We start from the raw sequence: 21,642 nt of genomic DNA on the forward strand, positions 1-21,642 counted from the left end.
TAATTAATAAACAAAACCATGCATGTACCAAGAAAGATGCGAGCGGAAACTAAAGAAACAATAGTGGAAGCGTCTGAAGCTTGTATTCACAACGCCTCTTTACAAATGGGCGCTTCAAGTTGCAATATCCCAGCCATGAGATGTTTTGTTTTTCCAAGCTTGGAATTACCATAATCCAATGTATTCTCTAATCCTGGACAACCACCCACTTAGAAATTTTTCAGCTAGCTAAAGTTGTTCTTTTCTTATGCAAACGCACACAACACGGTGCAAGTACCCACAGAGTACTGTAAACATATTATTTGCTTGAAGTTGATAAAAATTTATCAACTACGACTCATTTTTCATACTCTATACAAAGAATTAGAGCACCACAGCATTTGAACATTACAATATTATTATTAAAATCGTACAAACTCGTACCAAAAAGTGTACCAAGCAATTATGACTTTGCAATTTTCACTAACAGTCCATATGGTATCACTGCTCCTCGTTCTTTAGTTGACCATTCAATCTCTTTATTAGGAATCTTTGCATCTAGAGGACTGACACACTTAACGGTGAGGTCTCCCTTTGCGTAGCTTCCTGGCCTGATCCGAACCTGAAACGCCACTTGAGCAATATACTTTTTCCTTGTAAGGGGATCAGTAAACCTGCACAAGCATCTACCATTGTAGCAAACAATACATAATCTAAAGTACTAATTACCCTACATAATTAACATCAATATTAAGGGAAAATGCCAGTTATATTAGAATGTCAACAAACAACTACCAAGAAACTCATTTCATATTTCCAAGCCTCTTGTTTTGCCATACAAACATAGCATTACTGCAATTCAATTGTATTGACTTATATTCAATTAGTCTGTACCATATCACACTCTAAACATCTTTAGTAAATGCACATATATTGCAAAAAACAAAAATTCCATTACGTGCACGGTGAAGTTTCATGCTAAACGAATCTCCAAACAGTGTCATACATGGACAAAATCGGTTAAACTTGAGTTAGCAGACAAGACGTCAAACAACACATACACGCCTCTGGCATGTTGTAAACTCTCTCTCCAATTCTCATTGGCGCTCACAGCAACCCCCTCCCCTCCTAAGCTTTATTGAACAACTTCACCTGCTGTTGAAATAGTTTGGTAGCAGTAAATTTTGTGCCTTGCATAAGCTCATAAAATCCTTAATTCCAAGTAGCACTAAGCATCAAGATATAATAAAGAATATATCTAATTCTGCACCAGCTAGATACTAAAAAGCAATTGACCAAACTCCATTGCAATATCACCATTCTTAGCACAATGAACCTCCAACACTTCAACTAACTGCTCAGGATGCAACTCTATTGTGTCACATTTGAATGTAACAGTATCAAGATAGATGCCTTCTCTCTCCTCGCATTTCAAAAACACACTGCTTTCCACTTTCAATGTCACCCGCCTCACTTACTTATAAATGCCAGCACAAGCATATTATATGATATGTAGCTTAAATGTTGTGCATAACTTTTGACAACATAAAGTAGCACTTCAACTATTAAAACTATAATAAAAATATATGGTGGTCCCACATTACAGCCTTTTATGCTAATTGCAAGCATACTGCCAACCATAATACTCGTACTACTACTTTGAGAAACATCACCATACAACAAAGACTTACTCTGTTTTCTTAGCATAGACTTGTATACCAGCGTATTTTATTGTTGGAGACACAAAAATCTTCTTGGTGTCAAATCCTTTTGGCTTCCACTTATCATTGTAATGGCCTTTTCCCTCAGCTATGGTTGTACCACCCAAAGCAACATCACCTAAAATCAAACCAGTAGCTACATAAATGTTTATAATTCAGTTCCACCTTGCCATACCAGGTATTAAAAAGTCACCAGAATCCAGTATTGGCCGCACATTGGCTGGTTGTGTTCCATGAAATGCAACGTGCCATTTGTTATTAATGTCCAAACTTTCAGCACGTGCCGGAAGCCTTTCATAACCAAAATCAGCATACTAGTAACGCACAAGCTACCACAACATCGACATTACTTTAGAGCACTTCGAGCCCAACCAATAGGCAGTGCGTATGTACTTGGTGGATCACCACGTTCATAATAATTTAAATCATGTCGACTAGTGTGACATTCCAAACAATAGCACAGATCATATTGCCGCTCCATGAATGCACCTACACAATACACAGCTCTAGCAATCAAATGACAGGTAAATCAAATAGTTAATTTGTCACCAGGTATAGCAAGTGAGGCAACAAATCTTCGACACAGCTCCTGGTAAGAGCACTTTCGCTTAGTAACTACACTTTTAGAACTACGCACTGCTTCTGACTCTGGTTTTGCAACCAATAACTTTGCAGGCAGTGAAATTTGCATTTCCATTTTGCTGTCGGCTATAAAACAAGCTGGCATTCCTGTTTGAGGTATCTCATTGTCAGTTAACAGCTAGCATACCCTTCTCGTCTTCTTTCTCATCTTCTTTCTCATCTTCTTTCTCCTCTTCATCTCCAACTCCCACAATCTTCACCTGTTCAGCCATTCCATATACATCAACAACAGCATAACACTTGGGTGGTATATTAGGTGCTGCTTCTCCTTGATCTTTTCCATTGATCAGTAGATGCATTCCACCCTCACGTATACAAACTGCTATTTCATCTCCAACAGAAAGGGTATCCAAACTGCTGCAATACCTGTCCTTCACCTAACACAAGTATCATCCAAGTGTCACTAAAATGCAAACGTTTACTACACCTTTTGGCTGTCAACATGTACGGATGAAGAGCTGACAATGACAGCATTTCTCTTCAATGCAGTTGCTGTTTGGTGGGAAACAATAACGTCAGGATCTTGCCCTACTACTCCAATCATCAAAGATCCAGACCACGTCTTGTTCAACTTGAGTACACGGATCTATTACAGATGTATATTAGACCATACTTTCAGCTATGGTAACCTCCATCTCTTACACCTGAAAAAGTTGATTTACTTCCAGAGGTTGGTGACTGCATACCACACCACAGTTGTAACTAGCTGTTCTTGCAGCAGTTCTATTTCCATTGCTAAGACTAATATTCTTTCCACAGTTTTTCCAAAACTCATACCTTGTTATCAAAAAGTTCATAATACCTTAACAAATACAGCAATGATATCTACCTACTGGACTGGTTTTGCTGGTGTTGTTGATACTTCCTTTCTTGATTCTTTCCTCTGCACAAATAGAGAGATTACATTTCCTCTTGCAATTAATGGTAATGTTGCAGTAACAATGTTTAGCGTTTACACAAGTTCATCTCCAAGATAATCAATCAGTGACATCCTGTCCCCACATTCCTTTGAGTCAAAACACTCCACCCACGTGCACTCTTTCACATTGCAGGAAAAAACAGTCACTATGGCACTCTATTTCTATATGTTTGCATATACTGTTTACCCTCACTAACAAATTCACACACGATTATCACTAGAAGAGACTAGATTTTGTAACAGACACTCGCAAATCACTAAGCGTTCAGATGTCAAAACCTGTTCTACCTGTTCTGCCTGTTTACTTTGTACCCCACACGCGTCCACCCGCCCCCGCCTGGGGTCACATCCGTTCTACAGTATTTGACCCTAGAGTATGTTTGTTGTCTGATCTGCAGCTCACCTCAGATGGAGATCTAAACCCGTCGAATTCCGGGGACTCTTCTGTGAATTACAACAAAACAAGCTTACCTATCGCCTCTTATTTCAAAGAAGGGTATGGCGACCATTAAAGCATTTCCTTACGTTTCTTGCTCCGAATCACTACTTCGTCCGTCTGTCCATACAAATCAACCACTGCGTAAACCATCTAAAAAAACAAGCAGATCAAGAGTGTCGCTAGGGTTCGTCTGTGCATGGCACAAACTGGAGGAATGCCTTTGACAGCGACACCCTGATCATGACCGTTGATGTGAATATGCATTGAACCGTCAGACTCTCTAACTACCCCTACTCGATCCTTTTCCTGCCAAACAAAAAACAGTCAAAGACAACTCAAACACAAAATGCTACATAGTAGTGTTTCCGTAATACCTATAACAACAGAACTGCATGCCTGTCTGAGAAAGATTAGAACATGTAAAGAAGGCAATGTGTCCTAATTAGTTAATTAGGAATTTCAATTGTATTTCAACATGCTTTACACTTGCTTAACCTTCAGACTGTCAAGTGATCGACAGTAGTTTTCCTTGTAAGTGCTCCCAGAGACCAGCACTGTGGAGCCTGACACCACCCAAGTGCTTTGCTTAGAAGACGCGCAAGTGTCTGGAAATCCAACTCGCTGCAGCTCCTCAGGAGAAATGCCAGTGAGACCAATCTCGATGGATCCAGCCCAACGTTTAGCAATATTTACAATGGCAACCTAAGGATGTAGCATAAAACCTGCTAGAATATCTCAATGATATCAGAAATCAAGCACAAACAGAAACTCGACTCATTAATCACCTGCAAGTGTGTGTGTGTGTGTGTGTGTGTGTGTGTGTGTGTGTGTGTGTGTGTGCATGTGAAAGTCCTCTCACTGAACCCTCCAAGAGGGTACCCCATGGGACCTTGTATTTCTGGTAGTTCCCTTGCCCGGGGGAGGAAATACATGCTAACTTCAACCTTCGACAAGTTGAAGATGGTGAGAGGCTAGGGTGCGCTAGCCTAGCAAACTGGTCACTTAAAACATATGTTGCTACTAAATGCAGAATAGAGCGCGTTCCTCCGGTGTGAAGACCCTATTGCTATGACAATACAGAAACAACGATTGCAATGGCTGGGCCATCTGCTATGCATGAGTGACAATTGTCCCCAAAAACAACTACTTCGCAGCAGACTTAGTAATGCAACAAGACCAACGCATGGGCCTAAACAGAGATGGATAGATGTTGTCACAAGAGACCTCAGATCATTACATATCAGTCTTCGTGATGCTGATGATCGTGCTGCTTGGAGAAGCACTATTACGCTGCGTTGCCAAAACCTATAGTGGGTATGGTGGAATCAAGGTTCAAGGTGTGTGTGTGTGTGTGTGTGTGTGTGTGTGTGTGTGTGTGTGTGTGTGTGTGTGTGTGTGTGTGTGCATGTATGCATGTGTGAGAGAGTATTTTTACTTCAAACAGTTCGCCATTTCTCAGTGGTTCGCTGCTCAGCACCACACCCTTGTTAAAACTTCCGGTACGACGAGCTGCTCGATTGTTCTCACGCAGGCTAACAAGGTGACCACACAGAGAATGAAATCGATGTAAGCCTTCCCAACCACCTTAGAACACAAACTTTAGCATTATGACAACACATTAAGATAATTGAATATTGTAGATTACCTGCTGGAAGAGAAGGAAACAATGAAACAGCTGTTCTGTTGTCCAAAACTCCATTTGTAATTGTTACCTCCGAACACTGCCCATACAAATCCACAACTCCGTAAGTTCCTGTTACAACCACAAGTCAACAAAGCAGACTACACAAATGTGTATTGCATCAAACACCAATGGCAACAGCATACAATCTCAGCATAAAAGGAACTTCTGGGCAGGGTTCCTTTAAGTAAATCAAGAAAAGTCAGAAATAAGGCCCACATAACTAGCAATATTCTATGAGATTGATAACTTTCGTAAAAATGCACCATTAATTGCTCAAGTTTGTACAACAACATGGCTCATGTGCGCACAAACCATTACAAATGTAAAAAAATACTGGATCCATCTTAACACATGCACTAGAGTAAACAACGTAGATGACGGTTAACAAAGTTGCTGAAACCATCAAGCAAGCAGACAACGACCCAATCTACAAACTGGAAAAGTAGCAGCAAGTCAAGTAGCATGCATGTTTTTGCCATTCACAGTTTACAGTGTGTGTGTGTGTGTGTGTGTGTGTGTGTGTGTGTGTGTGTGTGTGTGTGTGTGTGTGAGAGAGAGAGAGAGAGAGAGAGAGATAACAACAAGAAATAATAAAAAAGTTTTATTCCTCCTTTGTCATTTCATCTGCCTGTCTACATGTTCATCAACTAATCCGTCTGACAGTTTCCATAGTTGCTCCACTCTTCCCTGGTCATGTTGTCATGATAATCACCCTATTCAGTACAACTTCATTCACACTCATACATACCTGGAGGAACATCGCTCACAGCAACTCCACCATCATGACCATCCAAATAAAAGTGCAAATCACCGTTTCTTGTCCTCATCACACCAACTCGATTTCCCGGTACAACGACATCTAAATTTATCCCATAACCCCTCAATATTGCACTACCACCTTTCATTACAGTTGAGCCTGATAACATCCATGTGTCATATGTAACGTCAGTCATGGTATCTGGAAACTCTAACTCATTGGGTTCAATGAGTGTAACTCCCATCTCCAAAGATCCAGACCAACGACTGACAGCTTCTTTGACCTCTATTTCAAAGATCTCTCCATCTCGAAGAGGCCGACTAGTCAAACAAACAGCTCCATTAAACTCAACGTCAGGATTCACACGACTGGCAACTCGTTCACTTTGGTTTATCTTAACGTTTGTGCCACACTTTCTGTGAAAGTTAATGGACCGATCACCATTTCTGGTAGACAACTCATTGGCACCTGGTAAAATATTGTCTACTGTCGAACTAGAATCATCACTGAAACTGCTGTCATCATCACTTTCAGAAATACTCTCATCATCACTTCCTCTCCATAAAATATTTCGCCTACTGCCTCTGGTACGTCTGTGAGGATGGTCAGAAGATCTCAATGAACGTTCATGTGAGTTCATATGATTACTTGCCCTGCCTAAAGACAGTAAAGGCTTATTATAGTTAATATATCTCCCATTTGACTCTGTGTGTAAATGTTTAAGTACAAATGTCTGCAGATATGTGGATGAGCCACCGAGGTACCAATGACAGTCAGGCAAGCAAATATGAAAACATGTCAACAGGTAAGCAAGCAAACAGACAAGCAGGAAGGTATGCAACCTAATGAGCAAATAAGGATACAAAGACATTAACAAACAAACCTGCTAATCTACTCTCTGATGTTAGAGTAATCCTTGAACAAATTCCATACACATCAACTACACCAAACACGTTGATGGGCAATCCTTGAACTGCTCGTCCTAAGTCTTGACCATTTATATAAAAATGGAGATCTCCATTAGTTTTACGAAGCACACCGACACGATCTCCAATCTACCAAACACAAAACATTACATAATTGAAAACCAGAAAAAAATAAATCGTCAATCAGTGCACCAAACTTCAATTCTAATAAAATACTAATTAAAAATTGAAACATTACCAAAAGATAAGCAGCTACACAAAAGGGCCACACCCAGAAATAATCAAGTTATTATATGGGAAAGTCGTCTATATCTTGTCCAATAACTGCAAGCATCCAATCATGTAATTCCACAATTTTAAAACATGCTACTACAGCTCGTACCTTTCAATAATCATAGTAGGCATTACACTTAGACACAATACAGTACACAGTCAAACAGTACAAAGTCCAAGCTTTTGAAAAAAGTGGCAGAATTGCATACAAAATAACTGTCAGTATGTGTACTGTCAAACAATTTAGTTTGTGAGAATACGGAACAGATAAAAACTGAAGCTATAATTCAATGAATAGTCCACTCTCTTTACAGGACATCATTCACACTGACAGATGACACGCCCAAATGGCTGTTACCAACAAAAATTAGCACAATAATAGTATGGACATTGCTTTGCTTACATCACTTTCAGTATAATAATAAAAATGCAATACTTCACTCATAGCGACTACCGTGGTCCACAAATTAACATCACTCTCAAAGGCAATTCTTGCCAAGTCTCCAGCAACCTACTTGTAGCATAAAATATGAATTCCTACTGAGAATTCATCATGTTTAATTAAATTTTCCATATTAACATTAGACAATGCCTTCATAAAATGATCCTGTGTCACGTAATTATTTTAAATAAGCAATGTACCTTGAGATAATCGAGATTCTCATTGTAGCTGTAACATAACTCATGACCATCACGTTGTACAGTATTGCCACTCATGATCCACGTGCCTGATTTCATATTCATACTAGATGCTGGGAAGTCGTATTTGTCAGGGCTTTGAGTGCTGACTCCAATTTCAAGAGAGCCAGACCATCGATCAACGAGCTCTTCTATTTTCACTTCAAATAGTTCATTGTCGTTTAACGAGCGATCAGTCATGACAACACCATAATTGAATTCTTCAGCAGGTCTAGAAATAAGAATGCACACAATCGAGGTTCCTAGACAAAGTGCAAGCCACCAATACTGACACACTAAGCAGACGCTACATTGTACCATGACCATGTCACCACTTATAAGACGGACATATGTTATACATACACTATCCAGAAAGCATTCTACTAAAGTTATGAGTCCATAATTCCAAACAATGCCCATTTCCTATTACACTAACGCATTAATTAACAACTAAATAGTCCATAAGCACTGCTGCTTTAGTTAATCATGATATTGCCTTAGAAGCCCATGTCAACACACAAGTTAGTTGATATTACAATAAACTTATAACAATAGAATTGTAATTGCTAAGCAATCAGTATTGTGTTAAAGGGCAGTGGTTTAAACACAGTAGTTTAAAACTCAAAAAATAATTCCTTTCCGATCCTTTCCAGCTATCAATATACGAAATAGCTCAGCACAAGACCACATTTTACACCAAAATAACACAAACAATCAGATTAACAAAATCAGACATAATTGAGACAACATTGTAGCATCAAGCCAAGATACCACGTAAAATATGGGCAAGCCGCCACAACTGCTAAACTATTAAAAAACCACCACTATCGTTTTCTTTATCTGCACGAATTGCATGTTGATGTGAGATAATAACTAAAGCATTACATTTACTATGAACAAACACCAAAACAGATCAAGAAACGTTACCTGACTCTATGAGCAGATTGACGATCCTCAGAGACTCTAGCAAACTTTGCACAATGTCTGTGAAAACGCAATGGATCCACAGACGACTCGGATGACACTACATAGGGCATAGACATCAAATTATCTACAGTATAACCAACAACTCATCAAGCAACACACTTGAATTAACAACAGATGCTACCGGTTGTCCAATCATTTTTCCCGTAGCTTCAGAAAGTTTAACTTCAGCTGTCTGACCATAGATGTCAATGACAGCATAAACATTCGATGGTACACGTCTGGCAGCTAATCCCTGATCGTTGCCATTGATGAAGAAATGCAAGTCTCCATTTCGTTTCTTCATAACACCTACACGAGACATTTCTGGCAGCCTATCAAGCACTTTGTCAGTATAGACATCAGATGATGCTCCATCTACATCTCGGACCACTCCATCACCACCCAAAACCCATGTCGCTTCCCTAAAGTTAGTCAATGATGAAGGAATCTCCAAAGTCTCTGGCTTGTGACCTGTCACGCCTATTTCGAGTGAACCAGACCATTTTTTAAGTTTCTTCACAATTACAACCTCAAACAGTTCATTGCCATTTAATGGTCGATTGCTAAACACCACACCATTGTTGAATTCGTCACAAGCTTGATGTCGTGAAGCAGATCGTCTGTCATTAGTGATATGTACATAGCTACCACAACGAGAATGAAAAGCCAATGGAATCCTTCTATCAATGCTTCTGGATCTTTCCATTTCTCTAGGAGCAATTTTAACCTGAACACACTGGCCATACATATCGATGACTGCCCAATAAGAAACTGATGGCAAATTCATGATAGCAGGACCGAGACTTTGACCATTCACATAAAAGTGTGCTGTTTGATTACTGATCTTCACTCCTACACTGTCACCTTCCGCCAGACAATCGAGACCATTCTGACAATACCTTTCACATCTAATACATCATACATTATTATTCTTCGCATAACTTTGCCATATTAAGATTTTCATAAGTAAGAACCAAGGGGGCAAAGGGGCCTTGGCACCCAATAATTCTCATGCATCAGAGATGTAGAGCCTTAAACCACAGTATTCATGAGATGTTAGCTACAAACCAGATCTTCTACTCGGCAACAGTTTTAACATTTCACATAGCTATCAAATAAAACTACTAGTATAACTCTGTAGAAGAGTTTGTCAACAGTTTGCTGTATAAATCCTGAGATGTCAGTCAGTAGGAGATTTGAAAGACATTCTCGTGTGATGCACACTTCCACTAAGCATACAGCATACCATGGGAGTTGCCCACACGTTGGGTCATCTTTGTGACAAGAAGTCAGTTTGTACACAATGCACTTTAGTTTGCAGATCTGTTGCAGTTGGTTTTAAGGTTTTAATTAATATATATTAATTAAAGATAAAGAGATACTGCACATGTTGCAACAATTATCTATTGGCCACTCAGTGTTTGCAAATCTTCCTAAGCCTTTGTAAAATATACAATAAAGACAATTCATCGCGTGCATACTTTCTAACTTTGTGCATTGCAGTATGTATTACTGTCGTCTACCTCATTACTAGATCATTACTATAAGTTATAAAATTGTGTCTACCTCGTCTCTCCGTTCACCATCACGTTATAACCAGACAGAACAACAGTACCATCCTTCAGTTCTATGATAGAGTTTGGAAACACGAATTTGTCCGGTGGCGTCGGTGTTAATCCAATTTTGATCGATCCCGACCACGTTGTGTGTCTCTTGACGAGACGAACTTCAAACAGCTCGTCCTGCTTGACCGGCTGCTTTGAAATAACAACGGCGTTGCTATAATGTGAGGCAAAGTCGCGGCGATACGCCACCCAGCCGTCTTCTGTTACAACTGCTTGCTGGCCACAGATGAGATGAAACATCACGCAGTTGTTTGAGTTGATGTCGTGCGCATGCTCGTGAAGTCAGTGTGTGTTGTGTCTGTGTGTGTGTGTGTGTGTGGTGTTAGTCTGCAAGAAATGCTTTATTTGATCGGTTTGGGACTGGGAGATGCGGAAGATGTTACTGTGAAAGGGTTGAAAATCATCAAGAGAGCTAGTCGAGTTTATCTCGAGGCGTATACATCGATTCTGACAGTGGGAAAAGAAGCTCTGGTGAGTATAGCTACCGTGCACGTGCGGATACATATTCGTACATTTTATGATTTTATCTAGAGTCTGCATATGCACTGTTGTTGGTCTGTTTGTCTGCTCAGTCTGTCTGTCTGTCTGTCTGTCAATACATATATTTTCAAACATTGAACTATTATACACCATCTAAGCAAAGCAACTAAATACTACCCAAGCCAATAGGGCTTGGTTCTACCTACAACAAGTTATGTTTATGTGGCTGTCTCTTGAAACAATCTCCTTTATTTTTCTGTTAATCACTCTAGCATTTGATCGTTGTCTGTCTGTTTGTCTGTCTGTTTGTCTGTCTGTCTGACTGTCTTCATTTATTTCAATACATTTTAAGCACAATTATGTGACAACTCAATAACCTTGTTAACTCAAAAAAATCAGTCAATCAACTACCAGCCAAACCACATGTCCCGTATAATACCCAACTCCACAACATCCCCACAAACAAATTAAACTACTCAAACAGTCTTATTTGTAAAGCTCTATACCCACTCTCCTAAACGTTCAGGTGGTTGTCCTTTAGTTCTTCTCTGGCTACGTCTAGGTAACTTCTCTGTCTCAATGGAATCATCATCCGAATCAGAATCGGTCGCAATCGCGTTATCAGCTGGCGAGGAATGACATGGTTTCGGAGACAATATTCTGCTTGACAAATGGTTCATGTGTACTTTTCTAGTAGTGCCTGTGAGAAACCTGACCATGTAGTATCTTTGTCCTAGAAGTTTGAGAATGTTGCTGGTTTCCAAAAACCTTTTCCTTTACTTTCTGGCTGTCTAACAAAAACAGCTTCTCCTAATTGAAAGGGTTTCCTTTCATGAGACGTACAATCATGTCTTTTCTTTTGTCTCTCTTGACACTCTTGAACTTTGCGTTTCAGTAACTGCTTAGTCTGATCTTGATGGGCAGGTAATTCTGTCACTAGCATATCGAGAGAACATCGAAGTTCCCTACCCAATAGAAGTTTGGATGGAGATTCACTAGTAGTGTCATGTTCTGAACTCATGTATACCATGAGAAAGTCAGTAACAACGTCTTGCAGATTCGCTCCTGGTGTTTCTAATCCTTTTCGGACTGCTCTCTTAAACAACTGAATGAATCTTTCTGCTTGTCCATTACTTTTAGAGTGGTAAGGAGGTGTTAAACTGTGAAAGATTCCTTGCTGATTACAGAAATCTTCAAACTCTTTCGCCACAAACTGAGGGCCATTGTCGGTGACGATTTGCTTTTGGAATTCCAAAACTCACAATTAGTTGTTTTAATGACGATATTACTTGCTTTGTTCTGCTTGATCCAACTTGAAATTTAAAACCTCTGGCCATTTTGAATGGGCATCAACAACTATGAGCCACATAAAATTCTTGAACGGCCCCGCAAAATCAAGGTGTAGACGTTGCCAAGGTCTGTCCAGAAATTCCCACAGATGTAGAGGAACTGTTGGAAGACTATTTCTGTGTAAGGCACACGCATCGCAATTGCGTACCATTTTATCAATATCACGGTCGATACCTGGCCACCAGATATATCGGCAAGCCAGTTTCCTCACGCGGGCGGAGCCCACATGAGCTCTATGCAACTGTAGCAGAAGCAATTACCTAATGGCAGATGGTACGACAACTTGCGTTGTTTCATCTCCATGCTTCAAAAGGCATCCATCAATAACTGAAAGTTGATGTTTGCAAGAAGAATACGGTTTGACGCTTGCATTCGATAATTTTGCTGGCCATCCTTCCAAATGTATCGAATGATTTCTTGTAAGACGGCATCTTTCCTAACGTATTTCTGAAGTTGCTTGTAGACAATGGGTCCGTTTTTAACATTTTGGGTCTCTAGGCTGGCCACAAACTGCTCAGCTTCTTCATCTTGTTGTTTAATTTGATTGAAAGTTTCATCATGTTCTATAGGAAGACATGACAAGGCATCAGCGTTTCCATGACTGGATGAACTTCGATATTCGATATCGTACTTGTACTGCGATAGCTGGAGAGCCCACCTAGTCAACGACTGCTGGTTCTAGTAGGAACTGATATCCTAATAGCGTCAAAATTGCGACCAGTGGTCTATGATCTGTTCTTAAGGTAAAATTACGTCCCAGAAGATAATGCTGAAATTTTTGAATTTCATAAATAATTGACAAAGCTTCCTTCTCTATCTGAGAATAGTTTACTTTAGCTTTCGTTAAAGACTTGGAAGCATACTCGATTACTTGCTCTTGTCTCTCAACATTATGCTGAGGTATACAAGCTCCTAGTCCTTTTTCACTAGCATCACATGCTAGGAACAATGGTTGATTCTGATTATACATTGCTAGAACTGGTCGTGAGGTAAGCTTCTTCCGAATTGTGTTAAAAGAGCCTGCAACTTCACTAGACCAAACCCAAGACACATCTTTTCTTAACAGATAATTGAGTGGAACTGTATGATCAGATAGCCTAGAAAAAATTGAGAAAAATAGGTAACCATTCTTAGAAATGAGCGTAATTCAGCTTGATTTGTAGGAATTGGCATGTCTTGAATGGCTTTTATCTTCTCTTCCGAAGGCTGAATACCATCCTTGTCGATGACATGACCAAGATAATGTACCGATGACTGAAAGAATGAACATTTATCTTCCTTCAAACGAAGGCCATGATCCCTGATACGCTTCAACACTTAAGACAAGTTTTTTAAATGTTTTTCATCATCGGTTCCTGTCACCAAAATGTCATCAAAGAAATTAGTGGTTTTCTTGAGATTCTTTAACACCTTACTCATTACTCTTTGAAATATAGCAGATGCAGAGCTCACTCCAAATGGTAATCAACAAAATTTGAACAAGCCATTGTGTGTATTTATCACCAAATATTTCTGACTTTCCGAATCCAGTTCCAATTGATTATATGCATCTGACAAGTCTACTTAGAGAATTTTTGCCCTCCGACGAGAACACTGAATGATCAGACAGGTGTGGAATCAGGTGCTGGTCTACCATCATAAATTTGTTGAGAGGCTTAAAGTCTCCACATATTCGTACAGATCCTGATTGCTTCACAACATTGACAGTTGGAAAAGCGCATAATGCGTTATTCACTGGCTCCGAAATCTCTCTTTCAACCAGTCTGTCTAATTCTACCTCTATTTGTTTTCTCAGATGCATAGGAGGTCTTCTATTTTTAGATCTACGTTTGGACGAACTTGGATGCTTGCCTTCTCACTGCAACGTCCCAACTCGTCCTGGAATATGTCAGAAAATTCATACAATAGCTTATTCAAAGCAATTGGTGATATTACTTCCGCCGGTAACACAGCTGGGTCTCCCAAGCTTTTAAGAAATTCAATACATATTGTTGCAAGTCCAACTTTCCTTATCCAATCCTTCCCAAGTAGATTGGTTCCCACTCCTTCCTTGACATATAATTGAATATCAGGTAATGAGTTTCGAAATTGTACTGTTTTGGCACAAATTCCTTTAAATGCCATAACTTTTCCCGATGCATTTCGAAGTCTTCCTTGAGAAGCCAACAATCTAGGACTCCCAAGGCACTCCCAAGACTGAACATTTAGTAAAGATACATCTGCTCCTGTGTCTATGCGAAATTGAATTGTTTTACCATCTATTGACACATGCACCAATATTTTATTGCTTTCCGAGCAAACTTCATCTATCTTGCAAACGTTCTTGCAGATTGACTCTGTACTTGGATCAGTAGTGCTTGAATCTGAAGCACTATCATCACACAGCTTGGCCGAAGCAATATGCCTTGCTTTTTGTTCTTGCCTGTTTCCAACTACTCGCCAATCTGGAGTATTAAATCTGTAAGCATGTTCCACATGACCAGTTTTTACATTCCTTTGCACAAAGTAAATCTCGGTGTTTTCTCAAGGACATACTAGTTGGTAATGCTTTCTGTCTCCACAAATGTAGCATGCACCCACACGTCGTTGCTTATCATTCTCATAAGTATCTCTAACATAAACTCAATCTTCCTTTGCTTGCCTTGTTTTCCTGATATTTTGGATGGTCTCCAAATTCACTGACGTAGACGTATCTCGTGTTGCTGCAACATTATCCATGGCACTCTCCAACGTTCTAGCAAAAGCCAGTACCTGTTCTAGAGGTGTCGTCAAAAGATTATCCCTTTCATAGAACTTCTGCAACATTTCATCATTGCGCATACCAGCAACAAAAATATCTCTAAGTTTACTATGATATTCCACCGAAGCAAAACAACAATTTGCAGCTATTCGTTTCAATGCATCTAGATATAGATGAACAGTCTCACCAGTCTGTTAAAGACGTTTGTGAAGACGTACCCGCTCCACGATTGGATTGGATTTCTGTCCAAAGAAGCTGCGCGTGTGCTCAACAAGCTCAGGTAACCTCACATCTTTAATCTGTTTCGGTAAGACGGAATTCTCAAGCCGCAGACGTAAATCGTTGTCTCTGCATTTGATGAATAGATTCCGTTCTACTTCTGTAATGCGGTGGTCAGTCTTTGCTAAATCTCCAAAGAATTGGAAAGAATTTGTCCACCAGCTGTCAAATTTACGTAGAGAATCTTCACCGTCTTGGTTCCTGAATAATCCAATGGACTTTTGTAGCCTGTCAAAAGCCTTGTAGCCTAGTGGAGTTTTAGCTTCGCGTGTCATCTGTTCGCAGCGCCAATCTGTGACAACTCAATAATCTTGTTAGCTCAAAACAACTCAGTCAATCAAGTACCGGCAAAACCACATGTCCCGTATAATACCCAACTCCCCAAATTACAACACTAAATATACACTAATCCTTGTTTCTGTCTCAAACTTAAAAAGGCTAAAACCAACTATGCCATTTACATCAAACGCAATGAGTTTTAATTAACTACCATAAACTACAACTAAACTGTATGTAATTAACTAACTAGTGAACACTACATTGTACATCCAAATCTTCACCCATGACCCCATCTCCCCGACCTCCTGTTATCCTCTTCAATTTTCCTAGTATCACTCCAGCATTAGCTTTCTGCACAATTACAGCTATACGTTTCCTCCAGTAGCAGACAAACTCAGAATGGTTTTTCTTCCCTTCACAGTCCCTTGCTCTGGACGCAAGAGTATTCAAATATCTTTCTGCTTCTTGCCCCCATCTCCCAAAATGTTCAAAGACTAACGAGACAAGTGTTGGGCTAGTAGTACCTCCACAGAAAAGGGCTAGCTTAGCATATTTCTTCCTCTTTCGCTTCTCCCTTGCTGAAGCCGCGAATTCATCTTCTTCTGTTGATTTTGATAAAACTTCAGAGCTCCACGGATGAGCAAAGGCAACATCTAAGTCAATGTTCGATCCCTCATCAGTGTCAAACACCACAATATCGGGTCTGCAATCATTGTTTGTATATCTGTCTCTTGGTTCTTTTCTATGGTGCAGACCTACTTCACGCAAGCATTCAGACCATCCACTCACAACAGAATCATGCTGCCATATAGGGTCTCCTTCATGTTTACAACTAAGAGGATGGTATCCGTCTTTGTTGAGAACTTTCCCACATTCACAGTGTGACAAACAACCTCCAAATGGCATTGGGCAACCCATCCTCAATAGAGCCGCTAAGCGAAACTCGCTGTCTGCCTGCCTGTCTGTCTGTCTGTCTGTCTGTCTGTCTGTCTATCTGTCTGTCTGTCTGTCAAGTAGAGATAGACAAATTTAGAGATAGGGATATTCAGTTTTTAATTCTTTAGGTCTGAATTGATGGATAGAGTAATGGACTGGGGTGGATTTGTATACTTTCGAAGATTTGTTTGTTGTATCTTTTGAAGTTTAAAATTAATAAAACAATCTGTCTGTCTGTCTGTCTGTCTGTCTGTCTGTCTGTCAAATCTTTATATTTCATACATATGAACCATTACAAGCTATAGATACGAAAGTCCGTTATATCTGTCTGTCTGTCTGTCTGTCTGTTGGTCAAAGAACATTAATTTTATTGTAAACATCAATGCTAATAGAGAAAAGGCTACATCACTAACTAAGAGTCCAAGATAAACGACCATAGGTTCTGTCTGTCTGTCTGTTTGTCTGTCCATCCTTCTGTTTGTCTGGCTGTCTGTCTGTCTGTCTGCCTGTCTGTTAGAAGTAATTGAAACCCTATTTTAAGCGTTATGGCTGACAATTATTTTAGGAAGCTCTTTACATAGAATATCCTTTTAGCATGCAAAAATAACCAACTCCTGATGTATGTTTACTGGTGTATATGAATTACTATGTTGTGATTTTTTATTTCCTGCTAATTAAATGAATTACACTTGGCTTATGTTATAATTTCACACGTTCTGCTTTTTTACATTAAATACTTCTCACTATGATCTGACATCCTTGTACTCAGTTGCTCACATGAGTCTGCTTATTTGCCTTTGATGTACCTAATCTAATATAACTGGACGTAGGAAGAGTTTTATGGTCGAGAACTTATACTAGCAGACAGAGACATGGTTGAACAACAATCAGGTGCTTATGAATAGAGCATGCACAGTGAACGTAGCCTTGCAGTTGTGCATGCATGGCAAGCAGTGGTAAGATATGTAACTGTATTTTTTAGATATTATTTTGAAGCATGCCGATACTGAAGACGTTGCATTTCTAGTTGTGGGAGATCCATTTGGGTAAGATTTCTACATTAAAACAACAACGTGAATAATTTGCTAATTAGTTATTCAGTCAATAAATTACATGTTTGTGTTGTATGTTGTTATTGCACTTGATTACATGGTTGTGTATTAATGAATGCATGGTGCTGTATAGCATCGCATGCTGTTATCTCAGGGCGGATAAGAAATCTAAGAATGACAAAAGATAAATTCAGCAGGGATGCCATTGCCATGGTGATGGTACTAATTGTGGCACCAGGCAAATTATATGACACTAAGCCTGGCATGAAAGTCGTATACATTTGGCATTCATGGCTTAGTCTAGGGCTGCATGCTGTCTAAAGCATTTGCAATCATTGATTTATTAAGAGCACACCTTATATAGCAGTTTGCTCGACTTAGCCGATTTTTCGAGTTTTGGACTTGGTCAATTTTTTATTTGCTGATATCAATATCAATATTAATTAAGTGGCACCGGAGACCACTTTGGGGCCACAATTTTGGCACTAGCCTTAAATACGGTCGGCAACACTGTAGTAATTGTATAAGAAGAGTGTTGCAAAAGTAGTGAATCTAACCTCGTACCAGACCCTCTCCTCACGCTGTCATGCCCCGTAAGATAACAGCCCCGTTTCATACGGGACACGACAGCACAAAGAGAGGGTCTGGTATAGTCTTGCATAGCCAGACCCTCCCTGGCAGTGTTGGAAGTATGACGGGTCTGGTTTACGCGAGGCTAGTACGATGCTAAGTGAATCTAAGTGAATACATACAGTGATTTTCTGCTCAACTGGCTACACATGGTGTCTGTTATTGTTTTGTCTTCTCCAAGTACAAATGATTGTTTATTACCTTATTTATATCTAGGCTTTGATTGCCTGACGTTTTTAGTGCTTTTTGTATCATAGTGTACATCATTAGCATATCAGGAGCCATTAAAATGGTTTTTCTGTTTGTTGTATTGGACACCTGCCTGTGCATGTTTATTTAACCATATACATATTTTTACGCCAAGAGACTGGACAGTGAAAGCAATTTGATCATGAGAAACAGCTGGACAAATTTTAGTATAACAACTGTCTCAATTTCATATACTTTCTTTATATTGTAACTACAAGGTAATGCGTAGACTGGGTTTCAATAATTATTCAGGGTTAGCTATTCAGGGGAGGCACATATTATGGTCAAAGTGGCTTGACCTGTAGCTAAGTGATGAACTAGGGCACATGTAACTCATGCTCTACATGTCACTAACCTGCTTCTCTTCTTGTAGAGCCACTACACACTCCGATCTCATCATTAGAGCTCTGAGTTGCAGTATTCCCTATCAGGTTGTTCACAATGCATCAATCATGAATGCTATCGGCTGCTGTGGCTTGCAGGTCATTACAGCTGATGCAGGATCGTATGAAACTGTACAATCTATTTACGTATTAAATGTGTAGTTGTACAACTTTGGAGAGACGGTGTCTTTTGTTTTTTGGACTGACGATTGGCAGCCTGACAGCTACGTGGACAAGATTGAGGCAAACCTGAGAAATAATCACCACACACTTTGTTTGCTAGACATCAAAGTGAAGGAGCAAAGCATTGAGAATATGATGAAGTACGTCCAAGTAGATTTGATTTGCAATCGGCATTTCAGAAAGCAAATTACTCTTGGGATTGTGGCAAATATGATATGCACAGAAGATTGTGTAGCTGTGTTGTTTTGTGTTGCTGCTGTGGCTGCAGTAATTTAGTGGTAGGTCAATGAGATTTAGGAACAGAAGAAATGAAGCTTGCTTCTAATTGTTTTAAAATGCAGTCAGTGTTTGTTATAAGTGCTTGTGTTTACACGTGTCTGTTTGAGTTTACGTTTGTGTTGTTTGTGAGTTGGTTATTGTTGTTGGTGATGTCTTGTGTGCATGCATGCATGTGTGCTCGCTTGGATGTCTGTCTGTCTGTCTGTCTGTCCTCATATATTTCAAACATGAACACTACTACAGGCTAATGAAGAGAAGGTGAGTTTAAGCAGGCTCTATGCGGCCACTACAACTATACTGCTATCTATATCTGTCTGTCTGTCTGTCTGTCTGTCTGTCTGTCTGTCTGTCTGTCTGTCTGTCTGTCTGTCTGCCTGTTTGTCTGTCTGTCTGTCTGTCTGTCTGTCTGTTTGTCAAATCTTCATATATTTTTATACATATCAAAGCTAATAATGTGAAAACTAAAGTAACAGCTAATGAACAATAAGTGTCACAACTAGAACAATAGATTACACAAATACATAACAAGTAGAATTAAAAAGCTACAACTTCCATACGACAAACAAAAGGTTAGACTCTACAGCTAACAAGATAAGCAAGTCAGAAGAAATTATAACATCAGAATCCAAAGAAGACCAAGAGATGTGTGTCTGTCTGTCTGTCTGTCTACAATTCAAAAATTTTGGAAGAAACGGTTCTCTTTGATTCTTCAAAGATGCAACGCAAAAGTAATCCTCAAAAAGTTGTCAAGAGTTTCAGAAACAAAGAATGACATGGACAAGCTTTTTGACTTTAATGTACAGATCCACGTGCACTAATGTTTTAAAGTATTTCGCTGTGAAGGACTGGTTCATCATAGAAGTTTAGGATGTGTACAAGTAGAGGATCTGTAACAATAAAATAATCTGTCTGTCTGTCTGTCTGTCTGTCTGTCTGTCTGTCTGTCTGTCTGTCAAACGTTTACATCATGAGCAACCTAACACTAACACAACAAGACCATTATTGTCTTGAAACATACAAAATTACACTTTGCAAACTACATTTCAACGTTTTAATCTTGCTATGCTAATGAGTTTGTTTGAGACAACTTTTGCATTGCACCGCTGTAGAGTCACTGAAATGATTGATCGCCACTTGGTCTTGAAGTCAGTCTCATTTCTGTCTGTCTGTCTGTCTGTCTGCCTGCCTGCCTGCCTGTCTGTGTCTGTCTGTTTATCTGTTTGTTTGTCTGTCTGTCTGTTCGTCTGTCTGTCTTCATGTTTGCATGTTTAGCGTTTGTGTCTCCATTCATGCCTGGTGTTCGTGTGGTGCCTGACACTATACTGTGGTTTGAGGTAAGACTGTTCAAAGAGCTATTTCTTCACAACAATAATTGATGTCGTGAGTAATTCATCTCAGCTGTAACATGCTGTGTGTGTGTGTGTGTGTGTGTGTGTGTGTGTGTGTGTGTGTGTGTGTGTGTGTGTGTGTGTGTGTGTGTGTGTGTGTGTGTGTGTGTGTGTGTGTGTGTTGTCTGTGTCTGTGTCTGTGTGTGTCTGTGTGTCTGTGTGTCTGTGTGCCTGTCTGTGTGTGTGTGTCCGCGTGTTTAGTACAAAGTATGTACTTGTCTCCACTTGTGTTGGTTTTTAAGTTATGATTTGTGTAGAGGACGAAAAGTCTACGAGCCTCCCAGATACATGACCGTCAGCCAAGCAGCAGAACAATTGCTGACTGTTTTGCATCAACGTCAAAATAAAGGGCAATCCCAAGGTAACTGCTTTACGCAATTTCTTATATCTCAGGTATACAATACTTTTGCTCTAGATGTTTCAGCCTTGACGGAAGAATCTATATGCGTGGGTGTGGCAAGACTGGGCTCAACATCTCAAAAGATTATGGCAGCATCACTAAAGCAGATGGCCTCTATAGATATGGGAGCTCCACTGCATTCTCTAATCATCCCTGGTGACCTACACTTTCTTGAGTGTGAAATGTTGAAGTACTATGCTTTTGATGATATAATCGCCAAGCGGTTATCAGACAATCGCCTAAAGACGAAGGTCTAATTTATTAGTTTGGTTCTTATCGATCTCTGCTCTCGTCTGTAAAATGACTTTTACAAAGTTACGCCAGCAGTCAATGAAGTTTAGGCCCATCATGATATAGTATGTAGACACCTTGCATCTGGTGTGTGTGTGTGTGTCTGTGTGTGTG

At 39.7% G+C, this 21,642-nt stretch overlaps 2 protein-coding genes across 3 annotated transcripts; one reads left to right on the forward strand and one right to left on the reverse strand.

The window, feature by feature from the left end:
- Nucleotides 1–274: 274 nt before the first annotated feature.
- On the reverse strand, nucleotides 275–10,693 carry LOC134182130 (neuralized-like protein 4). Its single transcript, XM_062649477.1, has 22 exons — nucleotides 10,551–10,693; nucleotides 9,105–9,892; nucleotides 8,946–9,042; nucleotides 7,983–8,250; nucleotides 7,025–7,196; nucleotides 6,670–6,798; nucleotides 6,133–6,609; nucleotides 5,346–5,453; nucleotides 5,136–5,284; nucleotides 4,196–4,402; nucleotides 3,908–4,006; nucleotides 3,787–3,850; nucleotides 3,665–3,705; nucleotides 3,176–3,225; nucleotides 2,987–3,119; nucleotides 2,770–2,928; nucleotides 2,470–2,719; nucleotides 2,250–2,408; nucleotides 2,051–2,189; nucleotides 1,876–1,991; nucleotides 1,671–1,818; nucleotides 275–653 (listed from the first exon to the last, which is right to left on the reverse strand). The coding sequence occupies exons 1-22, from the start codon at nucleotides 10,568–10,570 to the stop codon at nucleotides 443–445; spliced, it is 3,984 nt and encodes a 1,327-aa protein (XP_062505461.1). The 5' UTR covers nucleotides 10,571–10,693; the 3' UTR covers nucleotides 275–442.
- A 193-nt stretch (nucleotides 10,694–10,886) lies between these two features.
- LOC134181968 (diphthine methyl ester synthase-like) lies at nucleotides 10,887–21,555 on the forward strand. Of its 2 annotated transcripts, none has more exons than XM_062649270.1 (7): nucleotides 10,887–11,080; nucleotides 17,504–17,564; nucleotides 17,656–17,719; nucleotides 18,978–19,086; nucleotides 19,150–19,310; nucleotides 21,095–21,198; nucleotides 21,253–21,555. In XM_062649270.1, the coding sequence occupies exons 1-7, from the start codon at nucleotides 10,946–10,948 to the stop codon at nucleotides 21,492–21,494; spliced, it is 876 nt and encodes a 291-aa protein (XP_062505254.1). In that variant the 5' UTR covers nucleotides 10,887–10,945; the 3' UTR covers nucleotides 21,495–21,555. The 2 variants fall into 2 exon arrangements, with proteins under 2 accessions (XP_062505254.1, XP_062505255.1); XM_062649271.1 differs by having other exon boundaries at nucleotides 18,978–19,035.
- Nucleotides 21,556–21,642: the final 87 nt, after the last annotated feature.

Source organism: Corticium candelabrum, chromosome 7, assembly GCF_963422355.1.
Source record: "Corticium candelabrum chromosome 7, ooCorCand1.1, whole genome shotgun sequence".
In the NCBI taxonomy this organism is placed as follows: Eukaryota; Metazoa; Porifera; class Homoscleromorpha; order Homosclerophorida; family Plakinidae; genus Corticium; species Corticium candelabrum.

Bases quoted from the DNA above. Each gene is read 5' to 3' on its own strand.
- LOC134182130 (XM_062649477.1), bottom strand. From the start codon at position 10,570: ATGGTGAACGGAGAGACGAG. The intron at 7,197-7,982 runs GTACATTGCTTA...TGTGTTTGGTAG, and splicing joins AGAATCTCGATTATCTCAAG to ATTGGAGATCGTGTCGGTGT. The intron at 5,454-6,132 runs GTATGTATGAGT...TGGTTGTAACAG, and splicing joins TGTGAGCGATGTTCCTCCAG to GAACTTACGGAGTTGTGGAT.
- LOC134181968 (XM_062649270.1), top strand. From the start codon at position 10,946: ATGCTTTATTTGATCGGTTTGGGACTGGGAGATGCGGAAGATGTTACT. The intron at 17,720-18,977 runs GTAAGATTTCTA...CTCTTCTTGTAG, and splicing joins GTTGTGGGAGATCCATTTGG to AGCCACTACACACTCCGATC. The intron at 21,199-21,252 runs GTAACTGCTTTA...CTTTTGCTCTAG, and splicing joins AAATAAAGGGCAATCCCAAG to ATGTTTCAGCCTTGACGGAA.